We start from the raw sequence: 21,021 nt of genomic DNA on the forward strand, positions 1-21,021 counted from the left end.
AGCCGGTGGCTATATCTTCGTCGGCAGCCCCCAACATGTTCAACCGAGCTTCTGGTGGCAGACCATCTCAACCATACAATTATAACTTCACCTCCAGCATAACCTCATATCTTGGTTACTCTGCAAGATCCAATTGCCTACCACGACCTTTTACCCACACACAACGGACCCTCGTTTGCTACCTACTTATATCTATTACACCACCGCCGCCTCTACCACATCACCACTACCTCCACCATCTCTTTCACCTTTGCGCCAACCTTGGAAGAGACTACAGCAGCGCCGCAAACGCCTCTCTTAACCTCCATTGAGCAGACCACCGCCTCTGCGCACCCACTCACGGCTCCAGGTCCCAAGCGCAAGAGATCACAGACATCTCTCGCCAAAAGACAAGAGCCACGACACTCGCGCCGCGCTTCACCAAGTGAACAAGGCTGCGCGCGAAGCAATCAGTTCGACAGCTTTCCGCCACGAGCCTAAACAGCCTTCACAATGGCCTCTCTGGCCGAGCAAAGCTTCAGCATGTTCCCCCAGCAGCAGCAGGATGAATACACCCACTTCGAATCAACCCACGTCCCTGTCTACTCTTCTGCGCCCATGGATCTGAGCATCGCCGCCGACGCCTACGGCTCATATGTCCAGCGCGCGCCCAGCCAAGAGCTCTACACCAGCCCCAGCACCATCAGCTACGAGCCCTCATTATACACTGCCGACACCTCCAACTACATCATCAACGGTCCTACCTCTCCCGGAATCTACGGCGACGATTACCTGCCCTCGTCTGGTCTGTCCACTGCCTCGGCGCCCTCTGCTCCCTCGTCCGCTGTCGGATCTCCTCTGTCCAACCATGGCCAGATTGGCATTGCGGATTGGACTGTGCAGGGCCTCGGTATCCAGCCGGGCATCGCCAACAGCGACTTTGTCGAGTTCTCAGCCTTTGGCGCCCACGGATTGGACGACATGTCGGCGGCCTTTGAGTTTGCCAGCCTGACTCACCCCAAGACCTTTGTTGGTAAGTTGTTTCTACTGCCTATTTCTTCTGCCTGCTTTCACACCTCTTGCATTCTGCCTCTGCCTTGACTCTTTCTGCGATTCCCTCTCCTCCCCCTCCAAAACCCAATGGAAAAAAAGTCCAAGGTGGCAGCCTGCCCGGGGGCATTTCCTCTTTGGGCGGCCAATAGTTTTTTCCCCCCCTTGTGTCATGGCCACCCCCGCCAGATTGCCCCTCAGGCCCTCTCTGGCTTCTGAGAGGCCCCCCGAACCGGTGCCGCATCCCTGCTTCAGCGCTGCACAAGCACCGCAAACCCACTGCATAGCCAGCCAGGCGGTGCCCGAGCCCACTATGCAGATGCACTGCGGCGCTGCACGCTGCCACTATAGCCGGCGGCCTCTGTTCGGCGCGGCCTTGGCGATTGTCGGCAATTGACACTGTCGTCATTCCTGTCAACACCATGCTTCGGCATCACCGCTTGCTACTATTTTCGCCCATTTCTCTATACTCTCTCTTGTCTTGTTTATTTCCGCCTGTTTCTTATTTCTTCCGCCTTGTGCACCTCCGCAACTTCTCAATCACATCATCTGCTTTTTATTTTTCCTTTTCCCCTCATCACCCGCATCATCGCAACCGCCTCTGGTTGGTTGTCTGAACTGAGACATCTGGTTGGTCCCCGGCTCGGCTGACTTGTCCCGCTAAGAGCGACGGCAAGTCAATCTCAGCTCAGCCAGCCATCTTCAGAAACCCTCAAATTTCCTGGCCTCCCTTGACTTGCCTGCGACCGCGCCTGATGAGTTCATCAACCCCCGTATCCCTCGTTCGTTTTCGCCATTGGACACTCTGCCGCAGCCTTCTGCATGCCTGTTTCTCACGCAGCTTACTGACCTCTTGCGCTTACAGATCCTTCTCTGATCCATCCGGAAATCTCCAGGCCGCCAATGGCCATTCCCTCTTATGAGACTCACTACCAGCCTGCCGCCCCTCAGTATCCCACATCTCCTTCTGCTCTCTCCTCCTCCTCTCCTCAGCCTCATATGATCCGCACCAACAGCTCCTCGCCATACCTGCAGAACGGCTCCTTTCAGCCAGCCACAGCCTACTCTACCAGCCCGTATGCGACATCAACCACCATGACTCCCGGAGCCGGTGTTGGAGCTCGCCGCCTGAGCATGAGCAAGGCCAGCAACGGTAGCAACAACTTCATTTCCCCCGTCTCCGCCGACTACCCCAGTGGCGACGAGGTCAAGGAGAAGCACATGTGCACATATCCCGAGTGCGGCAAGACCTTCAAGGATCTCAAGGCGCACATGCTCACTCACCAGACTGAGCGACCCGAGAAGTGCCCCATCATGACGTGTGAATACCACGTCAAGGGGTTTGCTCGCAAGTATGACAAGAACCGCCACACATTGACCCACTACAAGGGCACCATGGTCTGTGGCTTCTGTCCCGGATCTGGCTCCGCGGCTGAGAAGTCGTTCAACCGTGCAGATGTCTTCAAGAGACACCTGACTGCCGTCCACGGCGTTGAGCAGACTCCTCCCAACAGCCGCAGAAGGGCTTCCGGTGCTGTCGCGCCAAAGACGCTCGCTGGCTATGCCCCCGACGCTACTGGCAAGTGCAGCACCTGCTCGCAGACCTTTACCAATGCTCAGGACTTTTACGAGCACTTGGACGACTGTGTTCTGCGCATTGTTCAGCAGGAGGACCCCGCCGAGGCCATTAACGCAAAGCGCCTGGCCGAGGTTGCTGAAGACAAGAACGTTCACCAAACTCTGGAGAAGAACAACCTGCCCGTCACCACCCAGACCTCTATGACCGAGGATGACGAGGATGACGAGGATATGGCTGACGATGACGAGACTGACGATGTGGCCAAGTCCACCTCTTCGCCTTTGAAGAAGAACTCTCAAAACCGCGTCTCCAAGTCTCGTGGCATCACCCATTCTCGTGGTGGTGTTCCCTTGTCTACCAAGTCGCGTGGCCGCAACAAGCGCCGCGACTACCCTTCCTCTTGGGGTTTTAACAAGGGACAGATGACGATGAAGAAGCGCGTCCTGGCTGTCTTTGACGGCCCTCGACGCCTTGCCAAGGATGACATGATGCTCTCCACCGACCACGAGGTCCGCATCAAGCTTTCGGACGGCAAGTCCTATGTGACAGACCTTGACGTCCAGACCTTGAAGCGTGCCGAGGGCTTCCACAATGCCTCTGATGACGAGAAGGGCCCTTGGATCTCTGACGACCCCACGGAGGAGCAGCTTAAGGAGATGCAGCGGATGCTGGACACCACTGCCTCTGACTTGTAAGTGGGAAGTCTAGTCTCGCTCGCTTGAGAGAAAGAAACTCGAATTGAATCAATCGGATACTACTTCATAACATGTCTTTATAAAGCATGGCAGACGGCGCATGGGATCTCTACTGGGACCAGGGTATATTTGGGCTATTCTTGGATGGGAAATATTATAACGCTGGGAAGAAGCGGGTAATTTTGGATTTGATACCCTGTTTTGATATATACTATTACATGTTGGGCAATGATGGCGCAGATGGGCTGGATGGGACAAGGAGGACTTAAACAGGGATTTTATACGGTATATTCATCTTACCTCCCTGGGGAACCAAAGCATGAAGCTTTGTTTTGTTTTTTTGGCAACACATCTTTTACCTCTTCAGCATGTGGTCCATGTATAATTATCATTTCATTTGTTTTGCACGATATCTGGGAGGGACTTTTTTTCCTTTGTTTGGGTCAAGATGTATGAGGCATGGGCATCTCATGACAAGATGGCTTGTTATGTAATATTACTTAATGTCATTTGGCATGAAAGAAAATATTTTTTTTATAAAAAAAATATGAATATGAAAATATCTTCAGATATTAAAAACTACTTGATCAAAGTTCCTTAATTGTGAAGCCTTTTCTGATGATGTCAAGACTGCTTATTTGCACCATCATTGAAAAATGTCACTGCAAGAAGTGAGTTTTTGTGTGGGTGGAGGCGGATTGGCAAATTTCTCTGCTAGGTACCTTTGCACCCCACCTTGATATCTTTTTCGTCCAAAGAGCTGGGGAACGTCAACTTGCGAAGCACCAGCCGTGAAGCCGAAGCGTTTGAGACACAAAAAAAAGGAGAAAGAAGGCAAAAATACTTCTAACGGGATTACTGGGAGCTTTAATTCCTTTTTATTGCCAAAGAGAGCCGAGTGTCGTGTGGGTTGAGAGACTGAGTGATTCTCATCTCGAGATTTGAGGCTTCATCTACCTGGACGACCCTTGAGCCTGGTCTCTCATACCTCTGGGGGATAACGGGAGATTGACTTCGGATTTATCTTGTTTTTCATTTGCTCCTGAGGCGTTGCATCTATCTGAAGGATAGTAGATCCATCTACTGTACCTAAAGTACGAAGCTTTGCACAACACATATCATCATTCCTCCAACCAAATCAACCTCTCAAAACAAAAACCAAAACTCACAAAAGCTTCATAAACCAACATGGCAACGCTCACTGCTCGCATCAGCCTCAAAGGCGACGAACCAGACGGCCCAGAAGACTACCTCTCCACATCTCTCGGCGTAATCTTCCCCGACGACATCACCAACCAGCACGGCGACGCAGAGCACTCCCTCATCTACGCCTCACCAAAGCTGCCTAAGACGCTCCTCATCGAACTCGCAGACCCCGAAGGCGAAACCGACCGGCGTCTGTTCAGCCATTACCTCTGGAACGCATCATTGCTGCTGGCAGAGTTCATCGAGCGGGACTCGCTGGAGGCCACGACTGAGGACGAGGAGAAGCAGGACAGGGGCCTCGGAGGAGACATCAGCTTCGATACTAGGGGTCTGCACACGCTCGAGCTGGGAGCTGGCACGGCGCTGCCCAGCATGATGGCCGGCCTGCTCGGCGCCGCGAGCGTCGTCGTGACGGACTATCCCGCGCCCGCGGTCATGAAGACGCTCCGCGAGAACGTCGCCCGCAACATCAAGCCCGACCTCGCCCCCACCGGCAAATCCGACCTCGTCACAACATCCATCCTCGTCGACGGCCACGAATGGGGCGTCTTCGACAACGCCTCGGCTTCTTCCCCGTTCCCGTCTTCGCACGCACACCTCTCCGACCGCCTCTTCGTCGCAGACTGCCTCTGGATGCCCTGGCAGCACGAAAACCTGCGCCGCTCCATCGGCTACTTCCTCAAGAAGACGGCCGAGGCGCGGGCGTGGGTCGTCGCGGGCTTCCACACGGGGCGGCCCAAGATGGCGGGCTTCTTCGATGAGCGGGCGCTGCGCGAGGAGGGCGGCGTGGAGGTGGAGAGGATGTGGGAGAGGGACTGCGATGGCGTGGAGAGGGAGTGGGACAGTGAGCGAGAGGACGACATCACGGAGAGGAAGAGGTGGCTTGTGGTTTGCGTGTTGAAGAGGTGTGAGGGGATGGTGGATGCTTGAGCGTTTTCGTGTTGGCATTTGAAGAATACACAAGATTTTATTGGTTTTGGTGAGTAGTGAGATTTAATTCTCTACTCTGCGCTGGTGATGAGTTATGTATGCTAGATACAATGCATTTTTTGTTTCTTTTTCTTCCTTCTCTTGTGGACATGTATTCTGTTTTGTTCTTTTTTACAAGATTCCGGTCATATTTCACTTTACCCCCTTTATTTCTCAAGCACACGTCCCAGCGCCTGTCCCATCTTCAGCTTCTGCCCCTTTTCAACCGCCCACTCCCACCCCTTCTTCTCCTGTCCGTCCGCAGTCTTCAACGTAGCCGGCGCTTCAAACACCAACACAATCGTGCTGCCGAGCTGGAAGCCGCCCATCTCTTCACCTCTTCTGAGTGCGTGTCCGTGCAACACCGAGCTTGCGCCTTCGTAAGTCGCCTCTGCGAAGCCGAGATAGGGCTCGCCGCGCTTGGCAGCTTCCTCGGCGGCAAGGTCGGCGGCAGTGTCCGTCAAGAGGCTGTTGGTGCGGAGTTCGCGGTCAAAGTTGATCTTGATGGAGCCGACGTTAGTAGCGCCAACAGGGACGTAGCTGAAGAAACCCCAGCGCCAGCGACCAAGGAGGACGACACGTTCGTTGAGGGTAAAGAGGCCAGGTAGGGTGCGCTGCAAGTAGGGTGAAACGCTGTAGAGTTCTCCTGCAAAATGGCGTCTGCTCTCGACAACCCAGTTAGTTGGCGAGTGGAAGCGGTGGTAGTCTCCCGGCGCGAGATAGATGACGGCGTAGTACAGAGAAGTGGTCTTGTCGGGAGAAAGCAGATCGTACCAAGGCTTCTCGCCCAGAGCAAGCTCGGCGCGAACTTCGGAGACGGCGCGGGGAGATGAAGCCTTGAGAGATTCGTCGGTTACGGGGTGTTTCGAGTGGGCGTCTTTAGGACCCGACATGAGATCGGGAAGCGTGTACGAGATGCCGTTGACCCTTGCAAATTCCTCTTCTTGCTTGACAATTTCTTCATCACCAACAGGTGCGCTATGGCTGCGTTGGGGGTGCTCTCGGGCTTGGTTAGACAGTCCACTGTAGATGCTAGATGTAGGCGTATGCTTTCCCAGCAGCGCGTCGATGCTGTAGGTCATGCCTTTGACTTGCTCGATATCACCGCTTTCAATCTGACCAAACTGGAGAACCTTGCCGTCGGACGGAGAGAGGAGCACATGGGTGTCTGGATCCAATGGGCGAGCACCTGGTTTGAGAGTTCGGTAGAAGAAGGCTGCGAGGTTGGGGTACACATGAAGATCAGGTTCAGACACTTCGTCGAGACTATACAGCGCCAGAAAGAGTTAGCAAAATGAAATATTTTTTTTTACTTAAGTTTCTCTTCTTCTTCCTCTTTGATCTTGATCGGAGGCAACTCACTTGACGCCAAATATGAACGAGTAGAGTTTAAAGCCAGGAACGCGCAGGTAGTACGGAATGGTCAACTCATTAAACCAGCCCCAAAGTCGAGAGATGGCCTTGAGCGGAAGAGTGGACATAACTTGGACTTGCCTAGGGTACACTTTATCAGCTTCACATGTACCAGTTATAGCTTGGTTTATAGAATAAAGAGGGATATTTACCATGGTCCTTCGGGGCGCACTTTCGGCCGTGGCTTTGGTGATGAGATTCCTTCTTGCTCCTGTCGTTGTCTTTCCCTCTCCCTCGATGAGACCTTGTAAAACTGAACCAGGCCCAAGAAACCTATGCCCAGTCCCACGGGAATCTGATACCATGTGATTTTGCTGTTGCGCAGCGCTTCGCCAAGTCGCTGAGAGAACTTGGGTCGTTTGCCAGGGTCTTGCCAGGAAAATCCGCGCCGTGCAGATGGGATGCGTCGAACAGGCCCGGTATTAGCTGCAATTGGGCCTGTCCGTCGGCCAGCAGCAGCTCGTGTAGAGCATCTTGCGCGCAAGGATGCTGAGAATGGATGATAGCAGCCTCCTCCCCCGCCACCATATAACCAGCGGCTGGAGCCAATTCCCAGCGCCGCCATGATGGAATGCGCCTCTGACCAAAGCTGTGCACTCGGCGACGGGGCTCAATTAGGCAATTGCGACAGACATTGATTGGATGCGGGCGACGGAGATGCGCTTGAGGTTGAATTTGAGGGTTTGCGGGTTGCAAGATGACGTATGGAGGAGCACGGCTTGGGAGCTGGTTGGTGCGTGCGGCGCAAACATCTGCCGAGGCCGAGCGTCTCTTGACAGCTCGATCCACTGACCTTGAAGTCGATGTGTACGTACCCCCAGCGTAAAGCATCGACTGTGGGATCTGATACAAAGTACAAAGTACAGTAATACGCATGGAATATTTACGGAACATCACCTGCGCGGTTGTCTAAACTGCCTACCTACCTAAATGGGGCATTGAGCGAATGAGGTGATGTATTGTTCCGATGGTCGGCAGCATGGGTAAAGATGCCAGATGTCCTTTGCTTCCTGATGCTACCGGCCCTGCAAAGGTAGCATCGTGAGGTGACTGATGATGTCGTTATTGGGGGAACATGACCCGTAATCCGTATACATTAATCTGTTAGGTATTACGAATGCTCGCCTGCTCAGCTACAGTAATTACATTGAACCTTTGAGCATAATAAAAAGAAGAAAAGGGGACATAAGAGTAATTCAGCTGTGAAGCTGTTCCTGTACTGTATCTACCTAAAGCAGGTACATATGCGCATGCACAAGCTCCCACTACGGGGTCCAATCACCAGCTTCACCCAATCCCTTTGCCCTAAGCCCAACGGCAAACGCGCTCCTTGACCTGTAATAGAATATCCACCTGCACCCGGAGAGCCGTCAATTAAACCCCCCTGCATCATGTCTTGCCTCTTTGTACTTCTTGGACGGGAAGCTCGCCATACTGTAGCCACTGTTGCTACCATAGCTACTTTCTGCTACTAGCGATATAATCCTCTAGTATCTGCTATTATCACTATTTGGAATATATGATGCTGGATTAGTAGCCAGCTTGGAGTAAATCCCCAAGAGGAAAAATGGACTGTTTACAGTGATAAAGTACAGGCACTTACCAGGTAGGTAGGTAAGATCCCTGAACGTGTACCTTGTATCTAATCGATCCAAGTGAAGCAGTACTTGGGCATTTCGTACTCGGTACTCTCAGTCTCCAACATCACGCACAAAGCTGCCACAATGCACAGCTCTCTCGCCAAGTACTCCCTACTTGGTAATCAAGAAGACGGTCAACAAGCGGATTTCGCTTACAAACGTGACACCCTTCGAGTCTGCATGGCGCTAAGCCACATGCGGCGTATCCTCAGGTGTCGCGCAACTGGCAGGCGCGGTGCGGTGCGGTGCGGTTCTCTGGTACGTACCTGGCCTACTGACTGCAATCTGTCAGCTCAGTCCGTTGAAGCCATCGATTGTCCATCTTCTTGCATCACCTCCCTGGAACTGAAGCTCTCGGCCTTCCACTCCTTTTCCTTGCTCCCCTTGCTCGACGTGCCATTCGACAGCTAGCGCCGTTGTCGACCTGCTACAGGCACTCAGCACCTGAGCATTAACCACTGTGTCTCGCCCCGAGTGCTGCGTGCGCCTTCTCGCATCCGAAGCCAAAAAAGTTGCCATCCCTACCTGGAGCCCTGTCTGACATGACACAAGCGCACGATTCCTAATAATCGGCACCTTTATTTTTTTCTTCTTCTCTCTACTGCGCGACAACTAGACGACGTCCCTCTACCGAAGCCGGCCATCCATAGCCTGGTAGCATGCAAGCTGTCTCCCGAATATGGCTTCGGAGCTATTCAACCAAGCGGCCCTGGGCGCAGACCCTGCATCGTCCGACCAGCCCGTCGTCAACCTCCAAGTGGTGTCGCCGTCGGTGGGCGTGAATCGCCCTTTGCTCTTCCCTGGACTTGTGGCTACTACTACTATCAAGCAGCTCAAGGAGAAGATTCGACTGGCTCTCCCTTTGCGGCCGTCTGACGAAAACCAACGGCTCATCTACCGTGGCCGAGCGCTTTTGCGCGACACTGATAATCTGCTAGATGTATTCGGCGCCGAGGCTGTGAGTTGACTTTCTCTTCGATCTGATCTACTAGCCAAGCAAGAATGCGCTAACACAATTGCCTTCTTACAGCTTCGTAGCCCTGACCAACAGACAATCCATCTTGTCATAAGAGATGCTTCCGATAGCGTATCCTCAACGCCGTCTTTCTTGTCCGGGACCCAGAGCCCGGCCCCAGGAAACCAGCCTCCTAACCTTCAGCGCCAGACGCCTCCGCATGCCGCTTTTATGGGACCTCCTCCTCCACCCGGAATGACAAGAAGATCAGTGCTGCAACCGACTCCGAATCCTGCCCTGTCTCAACCTCGGATGCCATCCCCAGCTCGCTCGCATTCTCCGGCTCATACTCCCGAACAGGCGGCGGCTTTTCAGCAGCAGCATCAGAGCATGACGCAATGGCTTACACAGATCCAGAGAGAGGCCATGGCTCGGATGGCTAACCAGAACCAGCGTGGGAGAGCCAACTTGGGCGTTCGCTCCGTCGGCGAGACCGTGGCTGCGAATTTGGGATACAACCTGGAGCCGAACAGCGGACGGGCAAGCCCGGCCCCGACGCACACAATCTACCGCGAGACTATTGGCCCCAACGGTCACAGCTATCATGTAGAGACTGTTGTTCGAAATGCAGCGGGCGGTCCTTCAGCGGCTTCAACGCCAACCCACGGCGCACTGACTCCGACGGAAGTTCACGGTATTCTGCGAGGGGCAGATGCGAACCAGACTCCTATGTCCATGGCAAACGCACTGCACCAAAGCGGCTTGCGCCGAAGCGCATCTAGTGCCTCGCTTCACAATCGCCCGCTCACCCAACCAGGTATTACTACTTCAGTCTTCGTCAACAGTGGCTCCCGAGCTAGCAGCGGTCGAGCCACGCCGGATCTAGGGCTGAGATCAATTTCTGGCACGTTCAATCCCGCATCTATGTCGGCGCCCTCGCTCGTTCCGCCTCAGTCGCGGCAAGGCGTTGAGGTGTATATTCTCTCATCTCCAGAGGGACCCCGCGCGCTTGTTTTTAACAGTGCCGTGGCTGAGGCCTACTACACCCCTAGAATGTACTTGCCGTCCAGTAATCATCAGCTCCGAAACAGGACCAGCTTTCCAAGCTTGATTCACACGATGCAGACGCAAAGTAGAGACGATACCATCCATCAAACATCCCGAGTCGACACAAGGCCGCCTGCTCAAAACCACCAGGCTCCAGCACCGCAGCCACAGCAACAACCGCCACGACAACAACAGCAGCAACAGCAACAACAAGATGACCAGCAGCCTAGAATAGTTCCTTTGCATGCTGGCAACCCTCCTGCAGGCTTGCCGAATCTGCTGGTACAGGCGGCCCCTCACATCTGGCTCATGATTCGCCTTGCTTTGTTTGTGTGGTTCTTCATGTCTCCCAACGCCTCCTGGTCGAGATGGTTGACCATAATTGCTCTCGCATTTTTCGTGTTTATTCTCAGCACCGGACTGTTGGCTGGTGTTGCTGAGCAAGTCTGGCGGCCATTAGGACGACATCTCGAAAATGTGTTTCCTGCAGTAGACCCTGCGCAAGCCAGACAAGGAGGAGCTGCAGGCCGTGACGACGCCCCTGGAGCGGACCAGAATGGAAGCCCCAACCCTGCCCAGGTGGCCGCGCGGCTGGTTGCCGAGCGTCGAGGTCAAGAGTCTTGGCTCGTAGGGCAGCTGAGACGGCTAGAGCGAGCTGGTCTCTTGTTCCTTGCTAGCATTGCGCCTGGAGTTGCAGAACGCCACATTGCAAATCTAGAAGCAGAGGCAAGAGCCCAAGAAGCTCGACGCAGAGAGGCTGAGGCGGCAGCGGCGGCAGCAGCAGCAGCAGCAGAAGCGGCCGCCGCAGAGAGCAGCGCTAACCATGGCAACGAGGATGCGCCCGAGACAAACGGAGGCGAAACCTCGCAGCAGCAACCCGGAGAGAAAGATGGGCAGGACAGTCGTGAGAATATGGAGAGGGAGAAAGTCATTCGAGAAGAAATCTCTGCACTGTAAAGAGTATATTGATGGCAGACGCCCAGGAATTGCATAAAAAGGAAGGGACATGAACGTGATTTAATAATGTGGGTTTAGCGACTGTAGATTCTGTTAGGAGTAGGGGCGTTGAAACTGGCGTTTCTCACATGAAGCCCTCAAATACGAACACTAGAGAAGAACAAAAAAAGAAAAAGAAAAAGAGCAAGGCTTGCAGGCTCGGGCCTTTTCATGTACCTATGAAAAAAGACTGTTAGAGTATGAGTGAATCTGTAAATATGATTGAGTGAGGCTTTCCGCGAGTTGATTTTGCCATTGATAGCTTTGTAAGGTAGTTTAAATTCCAAGTACTACCATAGCTTCCTCTTTCTCTATGTATCATGAAAGAAATGACTGTCTGGATTCTTTCAGTACCCCCCTCATGCTTATAACCGCCGATATCGCAGGAGATGTATCATGTCTTTTGACCCTCGCTTTGACGTACTGAATTTTCGTCTCGATGAACGTCTACATCCGCATCTCTAGTTGCAGTTTCTTGTGGTGTGCCATTTGTGCCATCTCTTATAGGAAGATCAACGTCCCCTGTATTTTGAATCTTTCTTTTCGCCACTGTAGCCCACGCCATAGCACACGTTGACGCCAGAAGAATAAAGGTAGTAACACCAGCCATGGTCCCTTCGCCCGGATTCGAGCCAGTTGACTTGTCGATCTGTTGAATAGTCCAGGGATAGCAATTCGACTTGACAATGATGAATATGCCCAAGCCGGTGTAGAGGAGCGGTATAACATAATCAACGTATTTCTGGACGAGCGCCAGAATATGCTTTTGTCTCATGATCAAGGAGGCGGCTAAACACCATACGGCGAGTAAAATGTAGTACACGACAATGTATACGGCGATTGCGGCCCTTTCGACTTGCGCAAACAGAGGAATGTACGTGCCGATGTTGTCACCGCCGTTCATCACCGTGATAAGAGCGACTTTGAATATACCCTTTAGTGAAGCAGCGGTGCTAATTTCAGTGTCTTCCTCAGACTCTGGGAAGAAAAGGTGGCAAAACTTCCAAATACCAAGTAAGATAGGCAGTAGACCAAGAAACCCAATCGGTTCAGGGGGCAGCACGAGGGAAACACCAAAGCCGATCATACTAATGGCAATGATGACGGTGAATCCAATGAATTGCCCGATAGCTATTCTGAAAGGCGTCATAACCTTGCTCGTTGCTGCCTCGGCGTTGAAAGTCACCAAGACGAACAGGTCGTCGATGTTGGTGATGGCGAAGGTGGCGCATGCCTCTCCGATTGTTGCGCCGAACTGCATCGTGTAGCGAGAGATTGATGGAGTTTGTCCTTTGATGAATTGCTAAATATTTGTCTGTGTTGTCTTAACGGGGATGCGGTAGTGTTGCATCACGACGCTACCTGGCGTTGGAATGACCGTTGGACGGCGCTGTCGTTGCTCCCAGGAGAAGCTGATTGAATCAGCAACGACAGAACTGGAATCAGTAATGGCAGATTGGGTAGAAAACAACAAACAGCAAAAACAACAAAACGTCTTCTATCTTGCATTCAGTGGGAACTAAGCGATATCACGTTATCGAAATTACAAGATACACAGCCACGATTTCTGGGGTCACCGACATTCGGATTGGCCGTGCTCCAAGCTTGGCTGCATCGTTGGCCTGGCCTTTTCTCCCAAATGGCACCCACACTGTCGAGGATTGAGGAAAAGGAGCTCCAAGACATCGTTGTTTGTAAGTAATAATGGTGATGATACAATTGCAGACGAGGAAACAGCTAAAACTTATCCTCCGATACTGCGCGATCAATTACCCTGCAATACCGTTTAGTCAACTACATGTAGCCAATGTCACAAAAAAAGTAATTGTATATATGGTATAAGTTATAGAAACGCCCTAGTTTTAGTTGACGAGCCCTTGCGGACTGTTTCTATAAGCAATGTGGTGTTTGTGTGTTAAGATAGGCATGCCATTGAGGAAGCAGGGTTTTCGTTTCTCCCTGCGTATATACATATTAGACGGTATTATCTACATGCACTCTGAGGTATATGAGGGCTATATAGATCTAGAATTCTTCGAGTCTTCCTTTGTAGACTTGTTGCCCTATTTACGGCAGACTGCCAGAATCGCATTCAGCCGTATACATGGACAACGTCTTGTTCCACAGCATCTCCTCCAAGCATCTATCAAAGATGCCAGGCATGCTCGCATGAATGAGCAATTGTCATGAGTTGACAGCAATCTTGCACACCCAATTTTACTTTCAAAATGTTGTCCATGAAGCTAGCCATAGATTTAAAGCTCTAGATCTTGTCTGGGGACTAATATAGATGTCAATCTCACTTTAGGGACGCCCAGGGGAAGTTTCGGCCTAGCTAGAATAGAGAAGCGGCCGTATAGGTAGCATGGGCTGCTGACAAACAGAAGTACCGTCTAGTGACCTCTCTATATACTTCTAAGTTCTAGCTGCCACGAAATTATGCATTCTGCTGTAACAGCACCGGAAAGCAGCTCTTGTAGATGCCTACGAATCAAGTCCGATTTTGGATTCATGTGTTGACACTAAATTTTAGGAGTACTACTATATACCAAAGGCATACATTTTAATAGAAGAGACAACCGCAGCTGGAAGGACTGTTTGCACAATATGGTTCTATATTTTTGGAGAGAGTACCTATGTAGCATGCAACAACCAACAACACAAGGCCTAAAGTGGTATTTCCCCCTGTTTGGTCATTTCCATCTTACGAATTGCAGCTATACAAAGTTAATTACAAATGGTATATTCCCTATAATCGACATTTTAACCACCATTTTCGCCACTTGTCAAGCTGACAGGTGATGTACATGTACGTACTCGCGGGGTGCCTGCGGACCTCTTATCTTATCGGCGATTTAACATGCCCAAGTTCAAGTTCCACTGTCGTCACGAAACTGCCTATGTCCACCATCTCTCCCCCAAAAAACCACCGCCGTCTTTCTGCGCAATTTGCTCGAGAAACTCTGGTATTGCTACGGTAATTTTTTTTTGTTTCGTTGTTAGTTTCAACTCTTTTTCTTTGGTCGTGCTGTCGTTTTGGACGGCGCATAGCGTGACATCATGAGCGGTGGCTGGAACACGAGTAAGCTCCTGGCTTGGAATTCGACGTGGAGCTGGTTTTCAAACTGACGCATTTCTTCTTTGCTTTGCGTTGTAGTTGAGTCTGATGCAGTATGTCTTGTTCCCCCTTTTCCTGCCCTACGCAAATCTATATCTACATGACCAAAAAAGAAGGCCTAGCTAACAGGAGATTCCCCAATCCAGGGCGTCTTCACATCCCTCATCGAGAACCTCGGAGTCAAAAACGTCCAGTTCGAAGAACTCCTCACCCTCGACCCCTCGGAGCTGCTCACCCTCCAGCCCCTCTACGGCGTAATCTTCCTCTTCAAATACCCAACCGACCAACCCTATGCCTCGCTCGACGGGCCCCTCGACGGCGCCTTCGACCACGATGCCTCGGAGCGCATCTTCTTCGCCGCCCAGACCATCCAGAACGCCTGCGCCACGCAGGCCCTGCTCAGCGTCCTCATGAACAAGACGCAGGACGTCGACATCGGCCCCCAGATGAAGGACTTCCGCGACTTCACAATGGTGCTCCCGCCCGAGTTCCGCGGCGAGGCCCTCAGCAACTCGGAAATCATCCGCGAGGTCCACAACAGCTTCGCCCGCAGCAGCCCCTTCGCCGACGAGACCGCCCGCACCGGCGAGCCCTCCGAGGACGTCTTCCACTTCATCGCCTACACCCCCATCGACGGCACCCTCTACGAGCTCGACGGCCTGCAGCCCGCGCCAATCTCCCACGGCGCCTGCTCCGCCGACGACTTCCCGCTCAAGGTCGTCGACGTCCTGCAGCGCCGCGTCTCGCGCTACGACGCCACCGAGATCCGCTTCAACCTGCTGGCCATGTGCCGCGACCTGCGGATCCGCGCCCAGGAGTTTGGCGACGACGAGCTGCTGGAGCGGGAGCAGCGCAAGCGCAAGGACTGGCTCTTTGAGAACGCGCTGCGGAGGCACAACTTTGTGGGCTTCGCCGGCGAGGTCCTCAAGAAGGTCGTTGAGAAGAAGCTCGATGCGGGCGGCGACGAGGCGGTGCAGAAGTGGGTGGACGAAGGCCTGGAGAGAAGGAAAGCTGCCGAGAGGGCCATGGGGGCGAGGGGAGGCGGTGGAGACGTAGACATGAGCTGAAAGGGGGATGTAGATGTTGAGGACGTGAAGTGATTTCGGGCCCCTAAAAATATACCCTTGTGGCTTTTTATTATTTGACATACTATCCATTGCGGGAACGATACATGCATGATACACGAGATCTGAGATGGAGAGCGATTGAAGAGAAAATCTCATTTCTGTGCATATGGTATGTATGTGGAAAGTTAACTACCGGTTCCGATCAACAGCGAGCTCTCACCTACACAAAGCATTCGGCTTCAGACACCAAGTAAGCAAATCCGGATATGCGACGCCATTGTCCACATTAGCCATCTTCATATCCCCCCATTATTCGTTCATGTCCACGTTACTGCGTATTCTTGACCCGTCAAGAGAAACAAAGTCATTCAAGCATGCCCTGCGAGAGAGGAATGAGCGAATACGCAATTCAACGAGCTATACCCCTCAAAGGCGAAGACCGATGATAATCATAATCTTCATCCTGACAAAAATGCATCCTAGAATGATCTTCTGTCGTCCCAGAATCACCCTTGGTGCAAAGATTGTCACAATCGTGCTGGATATTGAATCCCCGCTGCCTCTCCTCCTCGCTAGGAACAGAAGAAGTGGCAGTTGTGTTACCGTTGTTATTGTGGTTGTCTCCTGAAGAAGGTGAATCGTGACCGTCGCCCTTTCTCATAGCTCGGACGAACCACGGTGCACGGCCAGAGCCTCTCCAGGTCCAGTACTCTTTGAGATCGTATTCACGGGGTTCAATGCGATTGCTGGAAAGGAAGACCACGAGGCCAATGAGGCCGTTGAGGGTAGTATAGACAAAAAGACCACTAAACGTGACAAACAAAAGAAAAAAAGGGACTCGAGTTAGCTTTCGATGAAAATAGAGTAAAGGCAGGTTGAGAGAATCTTACGCAATGAGGCCGTAGGCAACGCTGTAGCTAAACGGAATAAACGTCATGACGACAAAAGAAGGCAGGACGTCACCAATGTAACGCCAATTAACCTGAGTGATCTGCCGAATCATCATGCATCCAACCAAAATGAGCGTACATCCCGTAGCCCACGGCGGAATAGAAGCAAATATAGGAGCAAAGAATATCGAGACGATAAAGCATAGTCCCGCAACCACAGCCGTGAGGCCGGTACGTCCACCCTCCGCAATGCCCGCGCCGCTTTCGATGAATGCCGTAACGGGAGAGCATCCAAACAGAGATCCGATGGATATGAATGCCGCGTCGGTGCAGTATGCAATGGTTGAGCGGGGGAAGTCGCCGTCTTTGGGATTGACAACGCCGCAGAAACGGACCATGGAGTATAGTGTAGCAGTGGCGTCGATTATGTCGACGTAGAGGAACGTGAAGAGAGCAAGAACAAAGTGCGTAGTGCTAGTGGTGTCGAGGTTCCAATCAAGCTGGTTGAGCGTCTTGGATAGAGGGTGCCATGCGACGATTTGTTTGAAAAAGGAGAAGCGAGAGTCGCCCTCTGGCGTGTCGGGGAAATAAGTGACAGGAGTGTTGCGGCTGTGATGAAATGCAAAGGTCAGTAAAATGGCTTGATAGGGCGTGGACGGTGAGACTTACGGCCATGAGATGATGGAGACAAGGGCAATGCCAATGACCAGGGCGTACTTGACCCTAAAAGCCATAAGAAAAGCCGTGACGATGCCGCCACAAAAGATGGCGAGCCACATCTGCGTGCATACTGGTTAGAGATTGTTCTCCTTTATTGGATAATGGTGGAAGCTAGAGATACTCACAGTTGGGTTTGTCATCTGGCCTCCATTGCATGCTCCTGTCACTGCATTAATCATATCAGATGGGCAACCGCCCAAGCTAAGAGGCGTCGATATACCGCCACCCGTGATGGCGCCAATACCAGACGAGTAAGAAAGTCCGATTTCTGTGAGGAAGAAGCCAATTCCAACACCAGTAGCGGTCTTGATGGTGGCAGGGATGAGCCTGACGAGCCACTGGCGCATCCCTGTGAGGGCGAGGAACATGAATATAAGACCTTCAAAGAAGACGGCAGTCAGAGCGGTGCGATAGGAGATGGCACCGCTACCATTGCTGCCAACAACCTTTGCCATATGGTTAGTGACTGACTGCAGGATAATGTCGATGGGACATGGAACACACCTGATAAGCAAAATAGGCGTTGAGACCCATTCCTGGACTGAAGGTTCTCATCAATAACAGTGAAACTCCTAGAGATTCGTATCATGACTTACGCAAGAGCAACGGGAAGGTTGGTAAACAAGCCAAAACACAAAGACGAGATGCCGGCCAGAGCTGCTGTAGCAGTAATCAGGTCTCTGCGAACCTCTGCGATGGGTTAGGCAATCGTCACATGAAAGACAAGATCAAACATGCCTTCTTTACAGTCCACATAGTCGGGGATAGTATCGCATTGGAATTTATCTGTCAGACTGCAGGCGCAAGTTCCACCAGTCTGAGAGAGGATCGAGGCCTGCAGAATTTGTTTGTCAGTCAACTATTGGATATTTTGGGACTTAAATATGTGCCACATACATTGACAGCAATGATGTATGCCATTGTCGCAAAAGTTGTCAATCCAGCGCGAATCTCCCTAAAGAAACTTGTGCCTTCAATCGCATCAGGCTGTCAACACTGTCAGTTTCTTATACGATCTCAATGCTCTCTTGACTCCCCGTGTTTCTTCCATTCCGAAAAGGTGACGCTGGACCAAACTTACATGTCCCGAATCCGCAAGACGAAACAATTGTCCAAAAAGGCCAGTGCTTAGCCATTTGTCCACAAGATCGGCAAAGTCCCGAAATCCGCAGAACCTAGATCGGCCAACCACGGGAGCTGAAGGAAGCCTTGGAGACAGGACTCTTGGATCGGTTGCCTCCGACTCTCGGCCCTCCTTGGGCTGGACTGTGGGAGATTCCATGATGCCGCGTAATTTAAACTAAAGAAGTTTAACCTGTCCCAAAGGCGATAAACTGTGATAGTCAAGATACGAATATAGGGGCCAAAATTCGATGTGCATGTATAACGAAAACAGTCTTCACCGTAGACAAATACTGCGCAAGGAGAAGGATTGGTTCTTGTAGGAAACTGGACACGGAGGAGTGGGTAGAAAGACGATGGTGATGAGATTCGTTAGGGGGCCCCAGACTCGTCGATCTTGAAGAAAATAATGTCTATGGACTGCCAGCCCCTCTGCAAAGTGAACATGGAGTGAGGACCAACTGTGCCGCCCGTCTGATGTGGTTGATAATCCGGCAGCTGGTTGGCGGCTGGCAGCGTGTCGACAATGAACCCGAGATTACGACGGCCTGGTTTATGAAAATACAGTTGATCAGGCCAATCCAGCTGCATGTGGTGAACCACAAGATAATCTCCAGCCCTTCCGTACGGGCCATCCGCATCTCATGTTACCACAAGGACCTCTCATTAGCGTTTCAAGTCCGCCTACCCGCTCCACGCCTGTACGATATGGAGAGGAAACTAAAACCGTGAAGCAATGGTTTCGTATTGTATCCACCTCCTTTTCTGTCGTGCAAATATTCCCTTGCTGCTTGGTACCGGCCGAGCCGCGTTGTTATGTGGCCATCTCTTGTCTTGGTTGCACTTGTAGCCACGGTACCAATGAGAGACACGGAAATCCATGACATGCTGGTTATGGAGAGTGTGTTCCGGCTCGGTGTCTTGCGCTTTGACCAATCTATATCTGATCTGGCTGGTAGCCGAAAGCACCAGTGTTGTACAAGGGATGTCTGTACTGGCATGGGAATCGTTAAAGTTGGTTGCACAGGGAGTGATAGCGCGTGGTGGCACTCGCACAGCGAATGGAGGTGGATCGAGGAGATGAAGGGGCCAAAGTGGCTAAACGTCAAACCTGTCGCCTGCGAGGCAACAGTGGAAGCTTGGTATATATGGCCAGAGACAGATTATATCCAAGGACCTTCATATCTGCGGCGAGTGTTGGGAGCTGAACAAGGGGTTAGTTGAGAGTATACACGCCGTTGGTATGACGAGGAAGAAGGATTATTCTTCAGCTGACTCAACCCTTGACTCAGATTGCAAAGGAGTGAGTGAAACATGTGCTGTCGGCATCTGCTGCCGATGTCTCACTGCTCATTCAGTGGCAAATATGGCATGGCCAATGTGATACGCTGGTTGGATGTTGGATGCTGGACAGAAGGACCATGGCTGGGTCATTCTTTTGGATGGCGGAGTGGCCGAGCTTCAATTGAACGGATGACTGCGCGTGAATTATGAGCGGGCGCTGGTGATAAATATGCTGTGCAGGGGAGTGAGGCCAACATACACATGCTTATGAGCAATGGTACTTGAGATAGTAGTAAGAAGCTTAAGACGACGACCATCTTATTCTGCACTTCTGAATGTCAGGAGACAACCAGGTCATCATCTTTGAAGAGCTCCAGTATCATTATAAGGAGAGCCATTCACACAACTAGATGAGCAAAGCATAGTGTTGGGCAAATGCAGCCTCGTCTTGCAGTCTCGTGATGCATGGCATCCCGCTGTAGCGATGCAGGAGAGTAACACGAAGCGAAGGATCCTTGGTACTAGTAGCAAGGCGCATAGCTAGTATAGAGCATCGTAGTGTTGCGACACCTTGTTAGCGAACGAGGTCGTGAAAGTCGCCCCGAATTGCGGCTTCAGCTCAATAACTTTGCACCGTAGAAGAAGCATCGCGGATGTTGCGTCCACACCATTGGCCACTGAGCAAACATTTACTAGCCTCGAATCAACCCTCATCTCCACGACACGGGAACTTGCATTGCTGTGTCCACAGTTCCTGCAGCTGGCCTTTCTCCTACTCGAGGGTGACCAGATTGCGGCTGCGAGGCTGCGAGGCCACCGAGGATACTTCCTGGCCTGGACTCTAGTGCTTTCGGCTTCTTCGGCCATCCATATTGCCAGCGACCTTCTCTCAGTTGGCATGAGGCCAATGAGCAACTTTCACTTGCTTCTTTGTTCTTTGTTCTTCTCTTGCCAAGCCCCTTGTGTTCTCTCGCTTCCCTCGGTCCATGATCCATAGCGTGGAAATTGTAGCGTCGGATCGCGACTGGCTTTGCCATAGCTTCTCGCTTTATCTTCTGCTCCATCACCATTCGCAACCCAAAACCCAGAGTGTTGCAAGCACCCATAATCCTCCAGTCTCCAATACCACAGTCCAAACACCCAGTCATCCTTGAGTATCAGTATTGCTTGCAATCAGTATCATTCAAACTGCGACTTGACAATTCAGGCAACCAGCCTCCCCACTGATCCTTTTGGAGCTCGTTTGCTGTTGTGACACCAAGGACTTCTTGGTTACGTTACTGCCGCTGCA

The 21,021-nt window shown here is 51.9% G+C and overlaps 7 protein-coding genes across 7 annotated transcripts; 4 read left to right on the forward strand and 3 right to left on the reverse strand.

Moving 5' to 3' along the window:
• Positions 1-319: 319 nt before the first annotated feature.
• TRIVIDRAFT_175568 (uncharacterized protein) lies at positions 320-3,876 on the forward strand (the record flags this gene model as incomplete). Its single annotated transcript, XM_014093902.1, has 2 exons — positions 320-1,012; positions 1,895-3,876. The coding sequence occupies 2 exons, from the start codon at positions 493-495 to the stop codon at positions 3,301-3,303; spliced, it is 1,929 nt and encodes a 642-aa protein (XP_013949377.1).
• Positions 3,877-4,100: 224 nt separating this feature from the next.
• On the forward strand, positions 4,101-5,570 carry TRIVIDRAFT_175571 (uncharacterized protein; the record flags this gene model as incomplete). The annotated part of the gene is made up of 1 exon (XM_014093903.1): positions 4,101-5,570. One exon carries the CDS (start codon positions 4,492-4,494, stop codon positions 5,437-5,439), a length of 948 nt encoding a protein of 315 aa, XP_013949378.1.
• A 75-nt stretch (positions 5,571-5,645) lies between these two features.
• TRIVIDRAFT_196625 (uncharacterized protein) lies at positions 5,646-7,456 on the reverse strand (the record flags this gene model as incomplete). The annotated part of the gene is made up of 4 exons (XM_014093904.1): positions 5,646-6,744; positions 6,841-6,972; positions 7,044-7,260; positions 7,417-7,456. The coding sequence occupies 4 exons, from the start codon at positions 7,454-7,456 to the stop codon at positions 5,646-5,648; spliced, it is 1,488 nt and encodes a 495-aa protein (XP_013949379.1).
• A 1,754-nt stretch (positions 7,457-9,210) lies between these two features.
• On the forward strand, positions 9,211-11,490 carry TRIVIDRAFT_70098 (uncharacterized protein; the record flags this gene model as incomplete). Its single annotated transcript, XM_014093905.1, has 2 exons — positions 9,211-9,489; positions 9,562-11,490. 2 exons carry the CDS (start codon positions 9,211-9,213, stop codon positions 11,488-11,490), a joined length of 2,208 nt encoding a protein of 735 aa, XP_013949380.1.
• A 329-nt stretch (positions 11,491-11,819) lies between these two features.
• On the reverse strand, positions 11,820-12,790 carry TRIVIDRAFT_70099 (uncharacterized protein; the record flags this gene model as incomplete). The annotated part of the gene is made up of 2 exons (XM_014093906.1): positions 11,820-11,840; positions 11,954-12,790. The coding sequence occupies 2 exons, from the start codon at positions 12,788-12,790 to the stop codon at positions 11,820-11,822; spliced, it is 858 nt and encodes a 285-aa protein (XP_013949381.1).
• A 1,799-nt stretch (positions 12,791-14,589) lies between these two features.
• TRIVIDRAFT_228878 (uncharacterized protein) lies at positions 14,590-15,714 on the forward strand (the record flags this gene model as incomplete). Its single annotated transcript, XM_014093907.1, has 3 exons — positions 14,590-14,611; positions 14,687-14,700; positions 14,794-15,714. 3 exons carry the CDS (start codon positions 14,590-14,592, stop codon positions 15,712-15,714), a joined length of 957 nt encoding a protein of 318 aa, XP_013949382.1.
• A 65-nt stretch (positions 15,715-15,779) lies between these two features.
• TRIVIDRAFT_175575 (uncharacterized protein) lies at positions 15,780-18,287 on the reverse strand (the record flags this gene model as incomplete). The annotated part of the gene is made up of 7 exons (XM_014093908.1): positions 15,780-16,520; positions 16,605-17,244; positions 17,446-17,770; positions 17,829-17,865; positions 17,921-18,012; positions 18,049-18,159; positions 18,222-18,287. The coding sequence occupies 7 exons, from the start codon at positions 18,243-18,245 to the stop codon at positions 16,124-16,126; spliced, it is 1,626 nt and encodes a 541-aa protein (XP_013949383.1).
• Between the last annotated feature and the right edge of the window lie 2,734 nt (positions 18,288-21,021).

Source organism: Trichoderma virens (assembly GCF_000170995.1).
Source record: "Trichoderma virens Gv29-8 chromosome Unknown TRIVIscaffold_93, whole genome shotgun sequence".
Lineage (NCBI taxonomy): Eukaryota > Fungi > Ascomycota > Sordariomycetes > Hypocreales > Hypocreaceae > Trichoderma > Trichoderma virens.